Below are 24,616 nucleotides of genomic sequence, written 5' to 3'. Positions count from 1 at the left end.
GCGGAAAAAAAAAATTCTGTCATTTAATAATCATATTAAATATTAAAACTTTGTTTACCATGACAACTGCGTTCAAATAAATTGATTTGTTTCAAAAGTAAAATAAATCTTGGGTGAGGCTCGGGATATTGAAATTCTACTCGTCTCGAAAAGAAAAAATGGCTATGAGGAAAGTCAATTCGAAAAGAGAGGCTTCTGCAACAACAACCACAACAAACATTTAAAACAAAATCACAAGGTTGTGGTGCGCAGGTCTCGAAACGAAAGAGAGGAGTCAAGTATTTTGAGAGGCACCTTTATTTGTGTTGTAGGGAAGTTCACACGAGAGAAAGATGGCACCCAAACCCCTGCCTCTGGTTAAGGGCCACCTCCGGAATGAACCACTCCCGTGCCGAGGGGTTCGACTGTTAGGGTGGCCCGACCCTTGGGAGCTGCCACAGGACCCCCCCTCACCCCAAAACCCGAGGCACGAAACGCACCGGCAGGCGCACGACCTGGCCGGCCCGCGTGCGGAAGTCAGCCGATCGTGGGGCTGGCAGAGGCATAGTTGGAGGGACAGGTCGAGGGATAGGTCGAGGGATAGGTCAAGTGACCGGCGGGAGGACAGGTGGAGTGACAGGCGGAGGGAGCCGTGAAGGGGGGCGCCCTTGAGGCCGAGGTTGGGCAACCAGCACCGGCTGGTCAATGTCCAGGTGTGCCAGCATCAACCGGTCAATCGACACGGCCTCCGGCCGGCCCCCCATGTCCAGCACAAAAGTCCATGTTCCAGCACCTGGAACGGGCCCTCGTACGGCCTCTGGAGTGGCGTCCAGCGGGCATCACGGCGCAGGAAAACGTGTGGGCAGTCCCGGAGGGCTGATGGCACATACGGGCGAAATGTCCCATGGCGGGACGTCGGGATGGGTGCAAGCCTGCCAACTCGCTCACGAAGGCGCTTTAAGGTGGATGCAGGTGTTCCCTGCTGCCCCGGCGCCGATGGCATGAACTCCCCGGGCACCAGGAGAGGCGACCCATACATGAGCTCCGCTGATGATGAGGCCAAGTCCTCCTTAGGAGCAGTCTGAATGCCCAGCATGACCCACGGCAACTCGTCCATCCAGTCCAGGACAGAAAGACACGACTTCAGCGCTGCCTTGAGCTGCCGGTGGAACCTCTCCACCAGACCGTTAGCTTGCGGGTGATAAGCCATGGTGTGGTGCAGCCGCACCCCGCGCAAGCGAGCCATGGCTGACCACAGCTCGGAGGTGAACTGTGGCCCCCGGTCTGCGGAGATGTGCGCCGGCACCCCGAAGTGAGCAATCCAGTGCGCGGACAACGCACGAGCGCACGTAGCTGATGAAGTGTCAGCCAGCGGAATGGCCTCCGGCCACCACGTGCAGCGGTCCACCATCGTGAGAAGGTGGGTGATGCCCCGGGACTGCGGAAGAGGCCCTACAATGTCTACGTGGAGATGGTCGAATCGCCGGTGAGGTAGACCGAACTCCTGGAGAGCCGAACGGACATGGCGCTGGATCTTCGCCGTCTGGCACGGAATGCAGGTGCGAGCCCAGTGGCCAACCTGCTTGCACAGACCGTACCACATGAAATGAGCAGCCACAAGTGCCGTTGTCGCCCGGATTGATGGGTGAGACAGTCCGTGGATAACCTCAAAAACCCTCCGGCACCAGGCGGCAGGGTCGATGGGGCGCAGCTGACCAGATGATACATCTCACAGGATCGTCGCTCCTCCAGGACCGAGAGGGACATCCTCAAGGTGGAGCCCAGAGATGGCAGTCCAGTAGGCGGGCATCTCACCGTCCGTGAGCTGTGCCTCTGCCAGGGCAGAATAGTAAATTCCGGGCGCCACCTCGAAAACTGCGTCGATAGCGGGGTGGGACAATGCGTCAGCCACCCGGTTCTCTTTCCCCTCGACGTAGCGCATAGATGAGGTATATTCCGAATTGTAGGTCAATTGCCGCTGCTGTCGTGCGGACCAGAGGTCGGAAACCTTCGCCAGGGCGAAAGTGTGCGGCTTGTGGTCCATGTAGGCGGTGAACGGGCGGCCCTCCAGTAAGTAGCAGAAGTGGCGCACTGCCAGGTACAGAGCCAGGAGCTCGCAATTGAACGTGCTGTATTTGGTCTGCGCGCGGTTGAGGTGGCGGCTGAAGAAGGCCAGGGGCCACCAACCTCTGCCCGTCAGTTGCTCCAGCATGGCACCAGCCGCCGACTCCGAGGCGTCCACCGTGAGAGCAGCGGGGCATCTTCCCGTGGGTGCACCAGCAGTACAGCCCGAGCAAGGGCCTCCATCGCGCCGCCAAATACTGCCACTGCCTCGTGGGTCCATTCGACGTTCTTATGCTGCCCACCCGCCAGAGGTTGATACAGCAGCCGCATGATGTGGGCCGCGGATGGCACAAAATGATGGTATCATGCCACCATGCCAACAAACTCCTGCAGGCCGCGCACCATGCGTGGGCGGGGAAACTGACGGATGGCATTGACCCTGTCCGGCAAGTCATGCGGTGGCCGAGGAAGTCGATCTCAGTTACCCCAAAACGGCACTTGTCGAGGTTGATATCCAAACCATGCTCGCTGAGCCACTGACAAAGCTGCCGGAGGTGGGCACAGTGCTCCTGCTGCGAGCGGCTGGCCACCAGGATGTCATCCAGGTAAACAAACACAAAATCGAGTTCGCGACACACCCCATCCATTAGCCGTTGAAAAGCCTGCGCAGCGTTCTTGAGGCAAAACGGCATCCGCGTGAACTCATAAAGTCCGAATAGCGTGATGATCGCCGTCTTGGGTACATCATCCGGGTGGACCAGGATCTGGTTATAACCCTGTACCAGATCCACTTTTGAAAATATTGTAACCCCAGCCAAATGTGCGGTGAAGTCCTGTATGTGGGGTACGGGGTATCATCCGCTGTTGTTGCGGCATTCAGCCGCCGGTAATCCCCGCCAGGTCGCCAGCCCCCGCTTGCCTTAGGGACCATGTGGAGTGGGGATGCCCATGGGCTGCTTGAAAGGCGGACGATCCCCAAGGACTCCATCGTGCAGAATTCCTGCCATGCCAGACACTAGTTTATCCTGCGGCAGTCGGCGTGCTCATACGTGGATAGGTGGGCCGGTAGTTTGTATAAAATGTAAACTCGATGACCGAAACTGTGGGGTCAGGATGTCCGGGAATGCGGCCAAGATCTGAGCAAAGTGGGAATCCACGAACGCCCCACCGGCTGATCCAAACGTAACGTGATCGGCTCCATCGTGGCGGCGTTGACAAACAAAGAATAAGGACATCTACAATGCCCTTGTTTGGAACACCTCACCCTGGGTGCAAATGCGGCGTAGATAGAGAATCTTTAAATTGGCATCATGTTCTGACATATCGCGGCCAGCAACGAAGATGTTATCGACAACAATAGTGCAGGGGCGTCCTGCAAACAGCTGTTCCACTGTATGTTGGAAGATTTCACTGGCGGAGTTGATGCCGAAGGGCATTCGCAGGAATTTTAACGGCCAAAGGGTATGCGAAAAGTGGTTAGTTCAGACGATTTGTCATCCAATGGGATTTGCCAGAATGAGCATCTAAAACGGAGAACCCGGTCGCTTTCCCCAAATGTGCTGCTACCTTTTCTACTGTGCGCATTGGATAGTGCGGATACTTGATCACAGTATTTAAATCTCTGGGGTTGATGCAGATTCATATTTCATCTGTTTTTCTTGGTGCAGAGGGGGGTGATGGCAAGCTGCGTACCCGGTCCAGGCGGGTGGTCAAGCCGCCTGTCCGTTATGGTGATTTTGCTTAATTGTTTGCTTACCTGCTCATAGCGTATGAGACGTGGTCGCCCTGTCACTACTGTATTGCTTTTCATTTCCAAGGGGAAGGATGTAGATGACATGTGCATGTACCTTTAACATAGTGACCTCACCACTACTAACCACTCCCCACATCACAAGTATAATTACAACCTTCCCACCCATTGATCCCTCTCTCTTGTTCCGGTGACAGACCACGAACAGCTAGGGCAGTAACGTATGTGTATCATGAATAAACAGTAGTAAAGCCACAGTGTGTTATGACTCCTCTTTACAACAACCAGTCTGAAGGGTCGTTGACTGTGGCGATGACGCCTAAGGATTCCATTCTTTGAAGTTCATATTGTACACGGTCACACATGGCATGCAGAATTCTATGAGGGGCTTGAGCAATGGGTATCATGTCAGGGTTGGTTACAATAGAGTGGTAGCTTGCCAAGCTTGCTGTCAAAAAGTTTGTTATACTGAGCAAGAATTTGTTCAGTGGAATCTTGTGTGTGGGAAAGTTGGTGCACCTCTTCTGCAAATCTTATCAATCCCAGGTCCAGGCAGGCATCAATACCAAGTAGAGTCATTACCTTGCATGAATCAATAAAAAAAATTCAGCTTGTGCACACGTGTCGTCAGATGGCACTGCAGGTCAACACTGCCAACTGGGCGAACTTCTCCTCCTCTAAATGGAATTAATGAAGCCTTTGTGTTTACGATAGTTTCACTGTTCTTAACCTTGGAAAACTCAGCATTACATTACAACAACCGTTGTGTCGAACGTTGCCACAGCTGTGGTACTGTTGATTTGGAATGTAACTTCTGGATCACATAGCATACATGTAATCTCGTATAGAGAACATATGTTTAGGCTGGAGATGTCAGGTTCCAACAAATTCTCACAAGGAGCCTAAGCTGGATTGGAACCATCTTGCTGGAGCAGATTTACCTGCTGTTTGGGTTCTGTACGATTTCAGCGGGTACGACAGCATCAAATAAAGTGGTTTCTTCTTTTACAATAGTGGCAAACTTTCCCGTAGGTTGGGTGTTGCTCGCGGACAGCAGAGTGTGGCCCACCACAATTATTACATTGTGTTATTACATTGAACATAATTCCTTCCAGTCTACCTGTCTTCAGGTGATGGGCGTTGAGCATGGGTGAGCAACACTCACTTAGTGTGATGAGTGCGGACCCTGCCCTGCGAGGCGAGTATGGGGGTTAGTGACTTTGGCAATGCGGCAAACATTATCCCTAACAACTAAGTTCAGGTAGACAGTAACATGGATAAGGGAGAGCCAATGGATGTAGTGTATCTGGACATTCAGAAAGCATTTGATAAGGTCCCACATATGAGATTAGTGGGCAAAATCAGAGCACATGGTATTGGGGGTAGGGTATTAACATGGATGGAAAATTGGTTGGCAGACAGGCAACAAAGAGTAGGAATTAATGGTTCCCTTTCAGAATGGCAGGTAGTGACTAGTGGGGTGCCTCAAGGCTCGGTGCTGGGACCACAGCTATTCACAATATATATTAATGATTTAGACGAAGAAATTAAAAGTAACATTAGCAAATTTGCAGATGACACAAAGCTGGTAAACTGTGAAGAGGATGCTATGAGGATGCAGGGCGACTTGGATAGGTTGGGTGAGTGGGAAGATGCATGGCAGATGCAGTATAATGTGGATAAATGTGAGGTTATTCACTTTAGTGGCAAGAACACGAGGCAGATTATCATCTGAATGGCAGGTAGACACAAAATGGTGGAGTAACTCAGCGGGTCAGGCAGCATCTCTGGAGCAAAGGAATGGGTGACGTTTTGGGTCGTGACCCTTCTTCTGTATGGTGTCAGGTTAGGAAAAGGGGAAGTGCAACGAGACCTGGGTGTACTTGTACATCAGTTACTGAAAGTAAGCATGCAAAAAATAACAGGCAGTGAAGAAAACTAATGGCATGTTGGCCTTCATAATAATATGATTTGAGTATAGGAGCAAAGAGGTCCTTCTGCAGTTGTACAGGGCCCTTGTGAGACCACACCTGGAGTATTGTGTGCAGTTTTGCTCTCCTAATTTGAGGAAGGACATTCTTGCTATTGAGGGAGTGCAACGTAGGTTCACGAGGTTAATTCCCGGGATGGCAGAAATGTCATATGATGAAAGAATGGAACGGCTGGGCTTGTACCCACTGGAATTTAGAAGGATGAGAGGGAATCTTACATAAACATAAAATTATTAAGGGATTGAACACGCTAGATGCAGGAAACATGTTCCCGATATTGGAGGAGTCCAGAACCAAAGGCCACAGTTTAAGTATACGGGATAGGCCATTTAGAACTGAGATGAAGAAAAACCTTTTCACCCAGAGTGTTGTGAATTTGTGGAATTATCTGCCTCAGAAGGCAGTGGGGGCCGACTCATTGGATGCATTCAAAAGATAGTTAAATAGAGCTCTAAGAGCTAGTGGAATCAAGGGAGAAAGCAGGAATGGGGTACTGATTGTGGATGATCAGCCATGATCACATTGAATGGCTCGAAGGGCTGAATGGCCTACCCCTGCACATATTTTCTATGTATCTATGTAAAATGCTGGAATAACTCAACGGAACAGGCAGCATCTCTGGAGAGAAGGAATGGGTGACGTTTCGGGTCGAGACCCTTTTTACATACTGATGTCAATGATGAGTGGGACAAAGATAGAATGCAGTCGGAGACAGTACGACTGGTGGGAGAACTGGGAAGGGGGAAGGGATGGAGTGACAGGGAAAGCAAGGGCTATTTGAAGTTAGAGACGTCAATGTTCATACCGCTGGGGTGTAAGCTACCCAAGTGAAATGTGAGGTGCTGTTCCTCCAATTTTCGCTGGGCCTCACTCTGACAATGGAGGAGGCCCCGGCCAGAAAGGTCAGGTTGGGAATAGGAGGGGAATGGCGTGAATTCACAGCTTTATCCTGCGCTACTTAATCCAAGGGCGAGGGAACGTGCGGACAGACGGACGAAAGCAACGATCATAGAGTGGAATAGATGACATTTTGGGTCGAGACCCTTCTTCAGGGGAAAGAGGAACAAGAGATACAGACGGTACTAAGGACAAATGAATGGAAGATATGCCTATATCTCCTGTTTCCCTTTCCCTTGACTGTCAGTCTGAAGAAGGGACTCGACCCGAAATGCAATCGATTCCACTCTATCATCATTGCTTTCGTCCGTCTGAGAGAGAGAGAGATGCAGGAAAGCAGCTATGACATATAATACACAATAAACTATATTATAAATACACAATAAACAAGTTGTGCATTCTTGTACTCTTACATGGGTTTGACCGCACATAAAATTACCCCCCCCCCTTCCCAAACTTAGCCTCACGGACCTTAGAATACCCCTAGTTCCTAAAATACATTTCGATCACAGCGTACACGTGACAATAAACTAAACTAAACTAAGCTAAATAATATTTCCCTGCCAGTATCAAATCTCTGTACTTGATCATAGATAACATTCCTCCTGTCGGCCTCGGACCTTCTGATCAAAGATCATGCTTCTGATCAAAGATTCTAGTGACACCATACAGAAGAAGGGTCTCGACCCGAAACGTTACCCATTCCTTTGCTCCAGAGATGCTGCTTGACCCGCTGAGTTACTCCAGCATTTTGTGTCTACTTGCCATTCTGATGATAATCTGCCTCTTGTTCTTGCCACTAAAGTGGATAACCTCACATGTATCCACATTATATTGCATCTGCCATGCATCTTCCCACTCACCCAACCTATCCAAGTCGCCCTGCATCCTCATAGCATCCTCTTCACAGTTCACCAGCTTTGTGTCACCTGCAAATTTGCTAATGTTACATTTCATTCCTTCATCTAAATCATTAATATGTTGCGAATAGCTGCGGTCCTGTCAGCTGTGGCTGACATACCTGCAGCCTATCGTAGTGCAGGAACACTGTGAATGACTGCTCATTTCCAGCCATTTAAAGGCTGTGGGCCGGCTTCACCAACGCTTTAAAAGCCGCTCCCAGAGCCGGCTCCGTCATTCCAGTCCCTGTATCACACTGAGCTCTCACTGTTAAAGGATAATGGCCCGGACCAAGCAGACAGCGCGCAGATCGACCGGAGGGAAAGCTCCTCGCAAACAACTGACGACCAAAGCAGCGAGGAAGAGCGCCCCAGCCACGGGCGGAGTGAAGAAGCCTCATCGCTACCGGCCCGGCACCGTGGCTCTGAGAGAGATCCGGCGCTACCAGAAATCCACCGAGCTGCTCATCCGCAAACTGCCCTTCCAGCGCCTGGTGCGGGAGATCGCTCAGGACTTCAAGACAGACCTGCGCTTCCAGAGCTCGTCCGTCATGGCCCTGCAGGAGGCCAGCGAGGCTTACCTGGTGGGGCTCTTTGAGGACACCAATCTGTGCGCCATCCACGCCAAGCGAGTCACCATCATGCCCAAAGACATCCAGCTGGCCCGCCGCATCCGTGGGGAGCGCGCCTGAACTTGGCCTCGGCATCACGGACAACAAGCGGCTCTTTTGAGAGCCACCGACCCGGCAGCAGAAAGAGCTGTGCCGTCAATGTGCAGTTGTATTTCTGTCCCCATCTTTCTGTAGGGTTTTAGCTGAAATGATGGCGCAGTGACCGCAGCTGAGCGGACTCCGAACCAGCTGATTTCAGTGTCTCGGGAGACTACATTTTCACCAGAGATGTTGCCAGTTCCGCTACAGCACTTTGTTTTCTCAGAGTAAATTCTAATGGGTCGTCAGTGGCGTCAATTTTTGTTGACGTAGGTAATGTCCTAGGTTGTCGCCAGGTGTCGTAGGTGAATTTCATTAAAACTAGTCCCTGGCAGTCGGTTAGTGGGACAGGGCCATAAGTCGTCTCAAATATCTCCATTCCGCACGTTTTCTGCTGGGGGGGTAATAAGCAGCCTCGATGTCCCCGGCGTGGGATTGGAGTAGTCGGTGGTGTGCTGACCCGACGGCAGCAATGTCATCGCGGGTCCTGTCCTTGGGGTGGTCGGGCACATCGCGAACCCGGCCGCGTCGGGTGGTTGGGACTGCGACTGGGTCCGAGAGAATCGATGGGTCCCTGTCTGGAGGAGGGCAAGCTTGTGATCTTTGGTGGAGGGCAGGTAGTTGAAGGAGTTGATTGAAGGCGTAGGTCTGGTAAGATTAAAGTCAAGCTGAGATCCGTGGCCAAGAAGGCAACTAATGCATCAGAATAGCGGGCACGTGGACCCGACGTCAAGCGGGCTCCATGTTGACATTTGAATAAAATATTGCGACGTTACTGAGTAGCCATCTGCCATCAATTATAGGAGGGTTCCAAGTTAGGTCATCGGATCAAAGGGCGTGACGCACGGAGCAGCTCAATCCATCTGGAGGACATGGCAGCTTCCGGCATACACTGTTAACACACGAAACAGTACTTTCTTACCTGTTTAAAAAATGCCAAAATGGCCAATTTTTGTGCTGTATATAATTGTGCCGGGTGACTGAGCGCTCTGAACCAAATGCTCTAGTATTTTTGCTCTCAACCCGAGCACCAAAGTGTAAGCGGCCAAAGAAGCGCATCCCTTGGGACAGCCCCCACTCTCCCCCCTCCCCTAAACCCCCCCCCCCCCCCCCCCCTCCACATCCACACACCCCTACCCCTTCCCTCCACCCGCCGTCAGCGTTGTCGGGCCATGGCCACCCTCCACCCACCCTCGCCCTGTGCGGCCGCACTGTTTTGGGTTGTGTGTCGGCAGCGCCCACACACGGGGCCGCCAGTGGACACACGGGGACGAAAACCTGGCAACGTTATCGTCCCCGTCAGCTGCAGCAGAGTTGGGGACAGTCTAGTCCCGCCACCCACCCAGTCACTGACCCACCCCCCACTGACCACTCCCCTACTGACCACTCCTGACCACCTGGCAACGTCCCCGTCAGCTGCAGTAGAGTTGGGGACAGGCTGGAGATGTCAAGTTGGGAAAAGGGGAACTACAACGAGATCTGGGGGCCCTTGTTCATCAGTCAATGAAAGTAAGCATGCAGTACCGCTGGCAGTGAAGAAAGCGAATGGCATGTTGGTCTTAATAACAAGAGTATAGGAGCAAAGAGGTCCTTCTGTTGTTGTACAGGGCCCTAGTGAGACCACACCTGGAGTATTGTGTGCAGTTTTGGTCCGCTAATTTAAGGAAGAACATTCTTGCTATTGAGGGAGTGCAGCGTAGGTTTACAAGGTTAATTCCCGGGATGGCGGGACTGTCATATGCTGAGGGAATGGAGCGGCTAGGCTTGCATACTCTGGAATTTAGAAGGACGAGAGGGTATCTTATTGAAACATACAAGATTAAAAAGGGTTCGGACACGCGAGAGGCAGAAAACATGTTCCTGATGTTGGGGGAGTCCAGAACCAGGGGCCACAGATTAAGAATAAGGGGTAAGCCATTTAGAACGGATATGAGGAAACACTTTTTCACACAGAGAGTTGTGAGTCTGTGGAATTCTCTGCCTTAGAGGACGGTGGAGGCCTGTTCTCTGCATACTTTCAAGAGAGAGCTAGATAGGGCTCTTAAAGATAGTGGAGTCAGGGGATATGGGGTGAAGGCAGGAACGGCATACTGATCGGGGATGATCAGCCATGATAACATTGAATGGCTCGAAGGGTCGAATGGCCTATTCCTTCATCTATTGTTTATTTCTCTTGTCATTTGTTCTATATCTCTCTGCATCACTGTCTTTCTCATTTTCCTTTCCCCTGACTTCTCTGAAGAATGGTCCCGACCCGAAACGTCACCCATTCATTCTCCCCGGTGATGCTGATTGTCCCATTGAGTTACTCCAGCATTTTGAGTCCGTTGTAAGGATTTATTGACCTGTTTCCAGAAAGTGTTCAGATAACCCTGCTGGGCCTCAACACCACCCTGTGTCACTGGATCTTGGACTTTCTGACAGAGAGACCGCAGTCAGTCCGTGTTGGCAAGAACACTTCAGGCTCGATCACGCTGAGCACCGGCTCCCCTCAAGGCTGTGTGCTCAGCTCGCTGTTGTTCACATTGCTCACACATGACTGTGCTGCCAGATTCAGGGACAATAAGATCATAAAATTCGCGGATGACACTACATTGGTGGGACTCATCAGTGGAGATGACGAATCAATGTACAGGGAGGAAGTAGAACAACTGGTGGACTGGTGCGGCAAAAATAATCTAGAATTGAATGTCGACAAAACTAAGGAGATGGTTGTGGACTTCAGGAGGGCGCAGCCAAAGCATACATCCCTCAACATCAGTGGCACTGCAGTGGAGAGAGTGGAGAGCATAAAGTTCCTCGGTGTGCAAATTACGGACAGCCTCACCTGGTCCAGGAACACCACTGGGACCGTCAAACGGGCCCATCAGCGACTGCACTTCCTGAGGAAACTAAAACAGGCCTCACTCCCCACCAACATCCTCAGGACTTTCTACAGGGGCACGGTGGAGTCTGTACTCGCGTACTGCATAAATACGTGGTACTGCACCTGCAACTGCTCGGACAGGAAGGCTCTGCAGAGGGTGGTGAGGGGAGCAGAGAGGATCATTGGCGTCTCCCTACCCTCGGTACAAGAACTGTTCCAGAGCCGCTGTCTGAAAAAAGCTCAGAGAATTGCTAAGGACAAACTGCACCCCCTCCACATACACCTGGATCTCCTGCCATCAGGCAAGAGATATCGAAGCATCAAAGCCCGGACTACAAGACTGCTAAACAGCTTCCTACCACAGGCTGTGAGGCTGCTAAACAATCACTCTGTACTCACAGTCACTTGATTCTGCGGCTGGCACGGACACTTTAATAACTGGCACTGGCCACTCAAATCAGCGGCCCCGGACATTTTTTATGATTGGTTTATTGTATTTTAACATTGTGTTTTTACCTGCTTTTAACTATTTATACTGTTCCATCAGGGACTGGATTGTTTTTAGTGTTATTATGTGTGAAATGTTTTAAATTTCATGTGCGATGCTCTGCTATTCACTGGGAAACGTCTTTTCATTTTGCACTGTACAACTGTTGCTTGCAAGATGACAATAAAGGTTGATTGATTAATTGATTGATATTTGAGTGTTGCATTTATAAAGAACTAGACCAAGTGCAGACCCGTTGGCAGAGAGAGAAGGGGCAGAGACAGAAACACAGATAGAGGTGCAAGAGGGAGAGAAGGGGGGGGAGGCGGAGAAGAGGAAGGGTGGGTGGGTGAAGGGGGGGAGGAGAGAGAGAGGGGGAGAGAGAGGGGGGAGAGGTGGGGAGCAGGGAGGGTGGAGGAAAGAGGGGGAGGGGTGTGTGTGTGGCGGGGAGGGGGTTTAGGGGAGGGAGGGTGTGCTGAGAGGTGAGGGGATGGGGAGAGGTGGGGAGCAGGGAGGGGGAGGGGGGTGGAGGGAAGGGGGTAGGGGTGTGTGGAGGGGAGGGGGGTTTAGGGGAGGGATGGTGGAGGAGGGGATGGAGTGGAGGAGGGGGGGAGGGGGAGAGGGGGGGGGGGGAGGGGGGGGGGGAGAGAGTGGGGGGGAGGGGGGAGAGAGGGTGTGCTGAGAGGGGGGATGGGCTAAGGGGAGGGTGAGAGTTGGGGGGAGCAGGGAGGGTGGAGGGAAGGGGGTATGGGGTGTGGATGGGGGGTTTAGGGGTGGGACGGTGGGGGAGGGAATGGAGGGGGGAGAGAGGGAGGGAGAGAGAGAGGGGAGAGGGAGGGGGGTGGGGGAAGAGGAGGAGAGAAAAGGACAGATTGGGAGGAGAGGAGAGGAGGGGAGAGAAGAGAGAGAAACAGAGAGAGAGACAGAGAGATGAGAGGGTGTGCTGAGAGGGGGGTGAGGTGAGGGAAGAGAGAGGGGGGGGGAGAGAGGAGGGAGAGAGAGAGAGAGAGTGCCTTTTTATTTCAATCCAAACAATAATTTGCAGGCAGTGCTTTTTTACTTTAAGGGTACTTACTCGTAGTTGTGTGGACATTTGTTCAGTTTTATTCACAGCTCAGAGGAGGACCGGAAGGCAGGCAGAGGGACGTGGAAGTTAAACGTGAAACTGTTGACCCCAGAGAACGTTGAGGAGCTAAAGAGGGACTATGCATGTTGGAGAACGGTGAGGCCCCTCTTTGACTCCCCGACACTGTGGTGGGAAGCAACCAAGGAGAACATTAAGAGGTTCTTCATAGCCAAAGGGGTTCAGAAAGCAAGACAGAGTCAGAGGGAATTGTGCCAACTACAGACAGATTTGCAACAACTGCTCCTTCTGCAGTCGAGGGGGGTGGATGTGAGGGAGGAACTTAGAGAGGTGAAGGACCGGCAAGCTCGGCTCTTTACCTCTGAATCCTCCAAGATCATCTTCCGATCTAGGGTCTGCCATGTGGAGCAGGATGAGACGTGCTCACGTTTCTTCTTCCATAAGGTTCACAGGGGGAGCTCTGTGATCAACAGCCTTAGGGAGGAGGACGGCTCGGTAGCATCCTCGCAGACAGACATGCTGAGGGTCTGCAAATCCTTTTACACGGAATTGTATGACAGAAAGGCCACAGACAGCACCGCCTCCCAGAACTTCCTGTCCTCTATCACGGAGGTCTTGGAGGACAGCAAGCGGGAGAGTCTGGACCAACCACTGACCCTAGAGGAGCTGACTGGCTCCATCCGCTCCTTTGACTCGAGTAAAACTCCCGGAAGCGATGGCTTACCGGCCGAGTTGTACTCGGCTCTGTGGGACTGGGTGGGCCCAGACCTGCTGGAAGTGTACAACGACATGCTTCTAGCAGGCAGCATGTCAGACTCCATGAGGAAGGGCAGCATTATCCTAATCTACAAGCAGAAGGGGGAGAGGAAGGATATAAAGAATTGGAGACCCATAACATTGTTGAATGTAGATTACAAGATCCTGTCTAAGGCCATCGCCAACCGGGTCAAGTCTGCTCTGGGACGGGTAATCCACCCGGACCAAACCTGTGCTGTACCTGGCAGGAAAATCTCAGACAGCCTAGCGCTGCTGAGAGATACCATCGCCTACGTGCAGGACAGACGGGTGGATGCCTGCCTAGTCAGCTTGGACCAGGAGAAGGCCTTCGACAGGATATCGCACACGTACATGAGGGACGTGCTCTCCAAAATGGGTTTTGGGGAGGGAATCCGAAATTGGATCAAACTGCTCTACACCAATATCAGTAGTGCAGTCCAAATCAATGGGTGGGAATCAGACAGTTTCCCTGTAAGGTCTGGAGTCAGGCAGGGTTGCCCTCTCTCTCCTGTCTTGTTTGTCTGCTGTATTGAAACTTTTGCCGAGTCCATCAGGAAGGATGCGAGCATAAGAGGAGTGACATTGCCAGGCAGTGGAGGCATTCAAGTAAAGACCTCCATGTATATGGACGATGTCGCCGTCTTCTGCTCGGATCCAAGGTCGGTCCGCAGATTGATCAGCATCTCCGACCAGTTTGAGTCGGCCACGGGAGCCAGGGTGAACCGCAGGAAGAGCGAGGCCATGCTCTTTGGCAACTGGCCCGACCGATCTTCCATCCCCTTCACCATCAAGCCTGACTTCTTGAAGGTGCTGGGGATCTGGTTCGGGGGGGCTGAGGCGAGTAACAAGAATTGGCTGGAGCGGGTAGCCAAGGTGGGGAAGAAGCTGGAGCTGTGGAGGCAACGCTCCCTCTCCATAACCGGGAAAAATTTGGTCATCAGGTGTGAGGTGCTCTCGGGGTTGCTGTATTTGGCACAAGTGTGGCCTGTCCCTCCCTCCTACGCCACGGGGATCACCCGGGCCGTCTTCCAGTTCATCTGGGGGTCGAGATTAGACTGGGTGCGACGGGTCACAATGTACAAGTCGGCAGACAACGGGGGTAAAAGCGTGCCCAACGTCGCCCTCATCCTGATGGCCACCTTTGTGTGTGGCTGCATCAGGCGGAGTGTAGAGCCAAGGCACGTGGGCACTAAGTGTCACTACCTGCTGAGGTTCTACCTGTCCCCGGTGTTGCGAAGGATGGGCCTGGCGCAGATGCCACGCAATGTGCCAGTCAGCTGGACATTGCCGCCCCATCTGTCGTCTGTGGAAAGCTTCTTCCGGACCAACACCTTTGACCACAAGTCCATCGGGCAGTGGTCAGCACGGAATGTCCTGCAAGCACTGCAGGGAAAGGACTCGATGGATCCGGTGGCGTGGTTCCCAGAGCAGACTGCCCAGCTTGTCTGGCAAAATGCCTCATCGCCAGAACTCACCAACAAGCACCAAGACCTGACTTGGCTGGCGGTGAGGGGAGCCCTCTCAGTTAGATCCTTCCTGCACCGTCGGAACCTCACTACCAGCTCACGCTGCCCCTGGGACGGTTGCGGTGGAGAAGAGACGGTTGCCCACCTCTTTGCAGAGTGTGGGTTTGCAAAACAAGTCTGGAGAGGTATGCAAGGGTCCCTGGAACGATTTATCCCGAACAGCTCCGTCACAGAGGACTCTGTGATTTACGGATTGTTCCCAGGGACACATTCAGAGACTGACATCGAGTGCTGCTGGAGGGTCATCAACTCGGTCAAAGATGCTCTTTGGTCTGCCCGAGCGTTGCTCACCACCCAGCAGAGCGAGATGTCCGTCAGGGAATGTTGCCGACTGGCCCACTGCAGACTGCAGGAGTACGTGCTAAGGGACTCGCTGAAGCTTGGTGCAGCCAATGCCAAGGCTCGGTGGGGGAGGACCACAGTCTAGGGTCCTTCCGCTGCTGGACATAGGGGGCACGGTATGGTGGAGACGCCCCTCAAATTAAGGGAAGGTATCCCACGCCAGGGGGCCACATGAGTGGCACGGGTGGGGGACATTATTTGTGGAAGTGAAAATGTCAGATGGAATTTTCGCACTGTAAACACTGTATATATTTATTACTTGGACAGGGGCCACAGAGTGGCACGGGTGGGGGACTGTTTGGTGAAATTTGAAAAATGTAAAAAAAATTGTACTGAAAAAAAAAAACTTGTATAGTCTCCGAAAATGTCGGATGAATTTTGTTTGTTTGAATGGTTCAGGAATTGTATATATTTATCAATTGAATAAAGTATATTTTGAAATTAAAAAAAAATAATTGCCCGGACCAAGCAGACAACACACAGATCAGACTATTTGGATTTTTGCATGTTTCCAATAATAAATAATCACTTTAAATCTGTTTAAATTTGTGACTAGCAATATTTTGCTGTAACTCCTGATAAACCATGTCTGCTACCTAAGATGCCACCACCTACTTTGAGTGTCACGGGGGCGCTATGCTATTGGATCATCTAAACTATCGTCATCTGCATCCTTTAATCGTATTGGTTGAAATATCATAAGGACACAGCATTTTGATTGGCAGTTATTCTGCAGCATTCATGAATATTTAGATCCATCTATGCAAATGAGATGTCCGTGGCCGTTGGCAATTTGAATTTATATTTTTTAAATAATAAAAATATTAGAAGCAATGTACAATTATATAAACCATGGCATATAACATAATACATTTCGTGTATACCTTCTTGTTTTATGTTTAACAATAAACAAATAACAAAAGTAAGAAAAGGAGAGATTAAGTAAAGTAGTGATGTGTAGGCCCCAAAAATTAACGATGAATAGTTTATGGATCGATAAAGAAAAAGAGCCCATAAAGAGAAAAAGGAGAAAAAGAGAAAGCCAGAAAGGAAATACAACAGAAGAAGAAAAACAAACAAAGAAAAAATAATTGGAAAAACAAAATTTGTATTTAAAGCTGACAAATTAGTTTAATGATGTCAAATTAAATGGCCTTAAAATATCCGAAGGACTGTTATGTTGGTAAATTTAAATTTGAATATTTGATTGACTTTAGGAAAATATTTATGTTATCTGCGAGCTAAATCTAGAATTGTCTTTTTGTACAATTCTGAATACATTGCCCACTCCAGAAAGTTCTTAATTCATTTTTGCATTTCTTTCTGTCACAAAATCTTGAAGAGTAACATAACTGTTCAATTGTTCAGTTATTTCTTATTTCAGTAACCAATTTATTATTTCAGTATCCAATTACAGCATTGAGATAATCCCGGATAAGATTACCAACATTCAAGGGAAAGAGAGTGCAGGAAATGTTACAGAAGGCTCTAGAATAAATGGGACAGAAAGTTTAAGAAGGGATGAGTAAGGTCAGGTAAAAACGGGACCTGTGTGAGAGGAGAATACCAAATCAAATGTGTTGTATTTGAATGCGCGTAGTATAAGAACAAAGTGGATGAGCTTGGAGCACAGTGAGAAATTGGCAGGTATGATGTTGTGGGAATTACAGAAACATAGCTGCATAGGAATCGGAGTTGGGAACTGAATCTTCAAGGTTATATGTCCTATCGGAAAGACACACAAGTGGGCAGTGGGGGTGGGGTAGCACTGGTGGTAAGGAATGAAATCTGACAAAGGGTCAGAGGATGCAGAGTCATTGTGGATAGAGCTGAGAAATTGCAAGGGTAAAAAGACACTGATGAGAGTTATTTTCAGGCCCCCAACCAGTAGCCAAGATAAAGGATACAAATTACATCAGGTGATAGAATTGGCATGTTAGAAAGGCAATGCTATGGTAGTCATGTGATATTTTAATATGCAGGTTGGTACTGTAGCCCAAGAAAGGGAATTTGTAGAGCAGCTTGTGATACCACATTCAAGGAACTATGTACCTGCAATTCTAGTTCCCTCTGCTGTACAATACTCCGCACAGCCCTGCCATTCACTATGAAGTTCTTGCCCTGGTTTGGCTTTCCAAAATGCAACATCACACATTTAACCGCATTAATCAGTCCTCATCCCAATTGCCCAACTGATCAATATTTTATAAATATCTTTGCTATATACGATACCACTCACTTTAGTGTCTTCTGCAAATTTACTATTCATGCCTTCTGCCTTCTCTTCCAGATCCTTTATATAACCCACAAACAGCAATGGATCCCACAACTCCCTCTGCTTCCTTCCATGAAACCAATTCTCTATCCAGTTGACTAGCTCCCAAGATTCCATGCAATCTGGCAATCCAGAACAGCCTACCATATGAGCAACAGAATATCATGGTTCAATAATGCAGCTCATGAACATCACCCAGTAAATGAAGATTCTAACACCTTTTTGTGTTGGCCTGTTTGGACAAAAGGGGAGATTGGGGATATAATATTTTGTTTTGTCATCAACATAGGCAGCACTTCATTCTGTGGGAATCAAACTTTACTCCAGAGAATTTTGCCTTCTACGCATTTGCCTTCCATCTCTGACATCTCTCTACCATTTCTTTCACCTGGACCATCTCCGACACCTCCCTACCGTTACTAGATCTGACCATCTCCATCACAGGAAACAGACTATTGACCGGCACCTACTGTAAACCTACTGACTCCCATAACTATCTTGACTACACTTCTTCCCACCCTTCTTCTTGTAAAGACTCTGGTGGGGGATTTCTTCTTGTAAATCCCTTGCTCCCAATTCCTTCTTCTATGCCACATCTGCACCCAGGATGGGTTTTTCCACACAAGGGCTTTGGAGATGTCCTCATTCTTTAGGGAACGGGGGTTCCCCTCTTCCATTATAGATGAGGCTCTCACTAGAGTCTCCTCAATATCCTGCAGCTCGGCTCTTAATCCCCCTCCCCCTTCACATAAGAAGGAGACCCCCTTGTCCTCACCTTCCAGTACATAAGCCTTCGCAAACAACATATAATCCTCCAACATTTTCGCCACCTCCAAAGGGATCCCACTACTGGACATATCTCCAGATTCAGGCAGAGTTTATTCTCAAGTTATTCAATAACTGAACCATCCTATCACCAACAAGAGAGCAAACCTGAATTACCAGCTACGTCAATGGGGACACTTGCACTATCTATAAACATATTTTACAGTGCTTTATATTAAAGTATTATTCCCTTCATCTTGTATCATCGTGGATGGCTTGATTAAAATAGTTACTAAAATTAGAGCACATGGTATTGGGGTAGGGTGTTGACATGGATAGAAAATTGGTTGGCAGACCGGAAGCAAAGAATAGGAGAGAACGGGTCCTTTTCAGAATGACAGACGGTGGCGAGTGGAGTGCCGCAAGGCTCGGTGTTGGGACCGCAACCGTCTACCATATATATTAATGATTTGGAAGAGGGAATTAGGAGCTACACTAGCAAGGGGAGCGAGGAACCAGTGATGCGTTGGGCAATTTTCACCACCCTCTGCAATGCCTTCCGGTCGGAGACAGAGCAGTTGCCATACCATACTGTGATGCAGTTGGTAAGGATGCTCTCGATGGTGCAGCGGTAGAAGTTCACCAGGATCTGAGGAGACAGATGGACCTTCTTCAGTCTCCTCAGGAAAAAGAGACGCTGATGAGCCTTCTTGATCAGAGTAGAGGTATTGTGGGTCCAAGAGAGGTCATCGGAGATGTTGACTCCCAGGAACCTGAAGCTAGAAACACGTTCCACCTCCGTCCCGTTAATGTGGATGGGGGTGTGCGTGCCGCCTCTGGACTTCCTAAAGTCTACAATGAGCTCCTTGGTAATAATATAGATAAATGTGAGGTTATCCACTTTTGCAGCAAAAACAAGGGGGCAAATTATTTTCTCAATGGGGTTAGGTTATGTCAGGGGGAGGTGCAGCGAGACCTGGGCGTCCATGTACACCAGTCACTGAAAGTTGTCTTACAGGTTCAGCAGGCAGTGAAGAAAGCTAATGGAATGTTGGCCTTCATAACAAGAGGATTTCAGTATATGAGTAAAGAGGTTCTTCTGCAGTTGTATAAGGCTCTGGTGAGACCACATCTGGAGTATTGTCTACAGTTTTGGTCTCCTAATTTGAGGAAGGACATCCTTGTGATTGAGGCAGTGCAGCGTAGGTTCACGAGATTGATACCTGGGATGGCGGGACTGTCATATGAGGAAAGATTAAAAAGACTAGGCTTGTATTCACTGGAGTTTAGATGGATGATGGGGGATCTCATAGAAGCATATGAGATTATAAAAGGACTGGACAAGCTAGATGCAGGAAAAATGTTCCCAATGTTGGGCGAGCTCCGAACCAGGGGCCACAGTCTTAGAATAAAGGGGAGGTTATTTAAGACTGAGGTGAGAAAAAACGTTTTCACCCAGAGTTGTGAATTTATGGAATTCCCTGCCACAGAGGGCAGTGGAGGCCAAATCACTAGATGGATTTAAGAGAGAATAAGATAAAGCTCTAGGGGCTAGTGGAGTCAAGGGATATGGGGTGAAGGCAGGCACGGGTTATTGATAGGGGACGATCAGCCATGATCACTATGCTCGAAGGGCCGAATGGCCTTCTCCTGCACCTATTTTCTATGTATCGTCTTTCCGTTGACTGTGTGGTACACTACAAAAAAGCTTTTCACTCGTACACGTGACAATAAACTAAACTAAACTAAACTAAGCTAAATAATATTCCCCTGCAAGTATCAAATGTCTCTCTTTGGTCACAGATACTATTTCTCCGGCTCTGGAACTTCTGATACTGTCAGCTGTGGCTGACATACCTGCAGCCAATCGTAGTGTAGGGACACTGTGAATGACTGCTCATTTCCAGCCATTTAAAGGCTGTGGGCCGGCTTCACCAACGCTTTAAAAGCCGCTCCCAGAGCCGGCTCCGTCATTCCAGTCCCTGTATCACCCTGAGCTCTCACTGTTAAAGGATAATGGCCCGGACCAAGCAGACAGCGCGCAGATCGACCGGAGGGAAAGCTCCGCGCAAACAACTGACGACCAAAGCAGCGAGGAAGAGCGCCCCAGCCACGGGCGGAGTGAAGAAGCCTCATCGATACCGGCCCGGCACCGTGGCTCTGAGAGAGATCCGGCGCTACCAGAAATCCACCGAGCTGCTCATCCGCAAACTGCCCTTCCAGCGCCTGGTGCGGGAGATCGCTCAGGACTTCAAGACAGACCTGCGCTTCCAGAGCTCGTCCGTCATGGCCCTGCAGGAGGCCAGCGAGGCTTACCTGGTGGGGCTCTTTGAGGACACCAATCTGTGCGCCATCCACGCCAAGCGAGTCACCATCATGCCCAAAGACATCCAGCTGGCCCGCCGCATCCGTGGGGAGCGCGCCTGAACTTGGCCTCGGCATCACGGACAACAAGCGGCTCTTTTGAGAGCCACCGACCCGGCAGCAGAAAGAGCTGTGCCGTCAATGTGCAGTTGTATTTCTGTCCCCATCTTTCTGTAGGGTTTTAGAGGCTGAATGAGAGATGCCAGAGAGTAATGGTGGATGGTTGTTTGTCAGGTTGGAGGCCAGTGACTAGTGGGGTGCCACAGGGATCTGTGTTGGGTCCACTGTTGTTTGTCATGTACATCAATGATCTGGATGATGGTGTTGTAAATTGGATTAGTAAGTATGCAGATGATACTAAGATAGGTGGGGTTGTGGATAATTAAGTAGATTTTCAAAGTACAGAGAGATTTATGCCAGTTGGAAGAGTGGACTGAAAGATGGCAGATGGAGTTTAATGCTGATAAGTGTGAGGTGCTATATCTTGGCAGGACAAATCAAAATAGGACGTACATGGTAAATGGTAGGGAATTGAAGAATGCAGGTGAACAGAGGGATCTGGGAATAACTGCACAGTTCCCTGAAAGTGGAATCTCATGTAGATAGGGTGGTAAAGAAAGATTTTGGTGTGCTGGCCTTTATAAATCAGAGCATTGAGTATGGAAGTTGGGATGTAATGTTAAAATTGTACAAGGCATTGGTGAGGCCAATTCTGGAGTATGGTGTACAATTTTGGTCGCCTAATTATAGGAAGGATGTCAACAAAATAGAGAGGGTACAGAGGAGATTTACTAGAATGTTGCCTGGGTTTCAGCAACTAAGTTACAGAGAAAGGTTGAACAAGTTAGGGCTTTATTCTTTGGAGCGCAGAAGGTTAAGGGGGGGGACTTGATAGAGGTCTTTAAAATGATGAGAGGGATAGACAGAGTTGACGTGGATAAGCTTTTCCCACTGAGAGGAGGGAAGATGCAAACAAGGGGACATGACTTGAGAATTAAGGGACTGAAGTTTAGGGATAACATGAGGGGGAACTTCTTTACTCAGACAGTGGTGGCTGTGTGGAATGAGCTTCCAGTGAAGGTGGTGGAGGCAGGTTTGTTTTTTTATCATTTAAAAATAAATTTGATAGTTATATGGAAAGGAATGGAGGGTTTTGGTCTGAGCGCAGGTATATGGGACTAGGGGATAATACGTGTTCGGCACGGACTAGAAGGGTCGAGATGGCCTGTTTCCGTGCTGTAATTGTTATATGGTTATATGGTTATTATATGGAAATGATGGTGCAGTGACCGCTGCTGAACAGACTCCGAACCAGCTGATTTCAATGTCTCGGGAGACTAAATTCTCTCCAGAGATGTTGCCAGTTCCACTACAGCACTTTCTGTATCTCAAGAGTAAATTGTGGGCATGTCCCACTTAGGCGATTTTAGTGGCGACAATCTTTCTTGTCGTAGGTTGTCGCCAGGTGTCGTGGGTGAATTCGATTATGGGCCTGTCCCACAGGCGATTTTTCAGTGGACTGATGGCGACTCAAGTTGTCGGCAGTCGCCTGAAAAACCGGAACTGGAATGGTGACTGTCGGAGCAGAACACACACACAGACACATCGCAAAGGCGGGGGCCAGGGCAAGCGGGGGAGCGCTGTCTAAAACATTCCCACAGTGCAAATCCAAGGTGATACAGCCACACACCGTGATGAACAGGAAGATTGGCGCTGGTTGGAATGCTTCTCTTTCTGATTCCTCATTCGCATACATTGAGCTATTAAATCGTGCACAGACACACTTTCCGCACAATGCTTCAATCAGTATCAAAGGACAGAACACATAAAAAGGGGGCCACTAAATACAGGTGTAGAAAATCAAAGAGGTAGAGTTACAGTATCTACATGTACAAAGTGTTGAAGCAGGTTCATCCGGATAAGGTCATAAGAAATAGGAATAGAATTAGGCCATTTGGCCCATCAATTCTACTCTGTCATTCAATCATGGCTGATCTATTTCCCCCTCTAACCCCATTCTCCTGCTGTTTCCCCATAGCCTCAGACACCTGTACAAATCAAGAATCTATCTATCTCTGCCTTAAAAATGATTTGATCTCCGCAGCCTTCTGTGGCAAAGAATTCCACAGATTCGCCACCCTGTGACTAAAGAATTTCTTCTCATCATCTTCCTAAAATAACTTCCTTTAATTTTCAGGCTATGACTAGATTCTCCCACTGGATACGGGCATATTTTCCTCTGCCATCATTTCATCAACTCTTTCGTCGACGACTTCTTCGAGCGCATCGCCTCGAAAGCTTCCCACCTTATCCATTACAGTAAACAGATCTCTTCTTGGAAGATCCAGACTGCCGCCCACCTGCTGCTGCATGAGGAACTGGCCAAGCACGCCGTTTTTGAAGGAACAAAAGCAGTCGCCAAATATACCAGCTACAAGTATAAAATTTCACCCAACCACAATCCAAAGCCTCTTTTCAGTGCCACTTAGAATAATGCAAAAGGGTGACCAACATGTTATTTTTTGTCGATAACAGAAGACGGGCAAGAACTCATGAACAAAACTTAGCATACAGGTGTCAGACACTGATTATTTACTTAACCTACAAGTGTCAGACACTGACCTGACAATTTAATCATATTATAATTATAATTGACTATTTGAATTTTTGCATTTTTCCAATAATAAATAATCACTTTAAATCTGTTTATATTTCTGAATAGCAATATGATACAATTTTGCTGTAATTTTTGATAAACCATATTTGCTACCTATGATGCCACTACCTGCTTAAGTGACCTGGAGTCATACAGCATGCAAACACGCCCTTCATTCCAACTTGTCAATGCTGACCAAAATGACCCACCCTCGTATGTTCCACCTGCCCGAATTTGCCCAAATGTCCCCCTAAATATTTACTCTCCACGTGCCTGTCAAAATATCTTTGAAATATTGTTGTAGTACCTGCCTCAACTGCCTCCTCTGGAGGTGTGTTCCATATACTGAACAAACGAAAACAAACCTCAAGGTTACTATTAAATCTTTCCCTTCTTACCAGTGTCATTTGGTTCATGATTTTATGACTCAGAGTAAAATACTCTGCATTCACCCTATCACTTCCCTGATGATATTATACATCTCTGTTAGATCACCCCTCCGTCTTTTGCACTCCAAGTAATAAAGTCCTCGCATAATAAGTAATAAACAAGTAATAAACATATTAACGTAATTTACATCGAGGGATTCTGAGCACTGTTCAAGTTAACCTGGGGCATTCCCATTTCTAATAACAATAATAAATACTTTATTGATCCCCTCAGGGAAATTCAGATGTCCAGAAGCCCCCAACCAACAATCCCACACATTCAAAACGAACGTAGACAGAACATACATAAAATACAATGTGGACACTACCTGAGAGCAATAAATACTTTAAAAAAAACAATACTTAACAATTAAAAATTATAAAATGCAAAAATGCATCCCCCTACAGCCTAGCTGTCCGAATTATAAAATCTAATGGCTGCAGGGGTGAAGGATCTCCTGAACCGCTCCATTCTACAGCGTAGGGAGAGGAGCCGGATGTTGCTCCGAGTGCTCTTTTGACTCTCCAGAAATACATGGAGGGGATGCCTGGGGTTTTTCAGGATGACCTGCACCTTGTGCCTCATACACCTCTTAAGCACATCCATCCCAGAGTCTACTCTCCCCTCCAGCACTGAGCTAGCTCATTTTACCAGTTTGTCAAGCTTCTTGTTTTTTTTGCACTAATGCTGTTGCCCCAGCAGAAAACCGCGTAGAAAATAACACTTGCAACCACAGTGTTGTAAAACATGTGCAG

General features: G+C 48.9%; 1 protein-coding gene across 1 annotated transcript; it reads left to right on the top strand.

The window, feature by feature from the left end:
• The first annotated feature begins 7,231 nt into the window (after nt 1-7,231).
• LOC129715216 (histone H3.v1-like) lies at nt 7,232-23,839 on the top strand. The gene is made up of 3 exons (XM_055665076.1): nt 7,232-8,266; nt 9,526-9,701; nt 20,425-23,839. The coding sequence occupies exons 1-3, from the start codon at nt 7,862-7,864 to the stop codon at nt 20,837-20,839; spliced, it is 996 nt and encodes a 331-aa protein (XP_055521051.1). The 5' UTR covers nt 7,232-7,861; the 3' UTR covers nt 20,840-23,839.
• The last annotated feature ends 777 nt before the right edge of the window (nt 23,840-24,616 follow it).

Source organism: Leucoraja erinacea, unplaced genomic scaffold, assembly GCF_028641065.1.
Source record: "Leucoraja erinacea ecotype New England unplaced genomic scaffold, Leri_hhj_1 Leri_105S, whole genome shotgun sequence".
Lineage (NCBI taxonomy): Eukaryota > Metazoa > Chordata > Chondrichthyes > Rajiformes > Rajidae > Leucoraja > Leucoraja erinaceus.
Note: the sequence above shows the minus strand (reverse complement) of the source record. Positions and strands in the feature narration are given on the sequence as shown.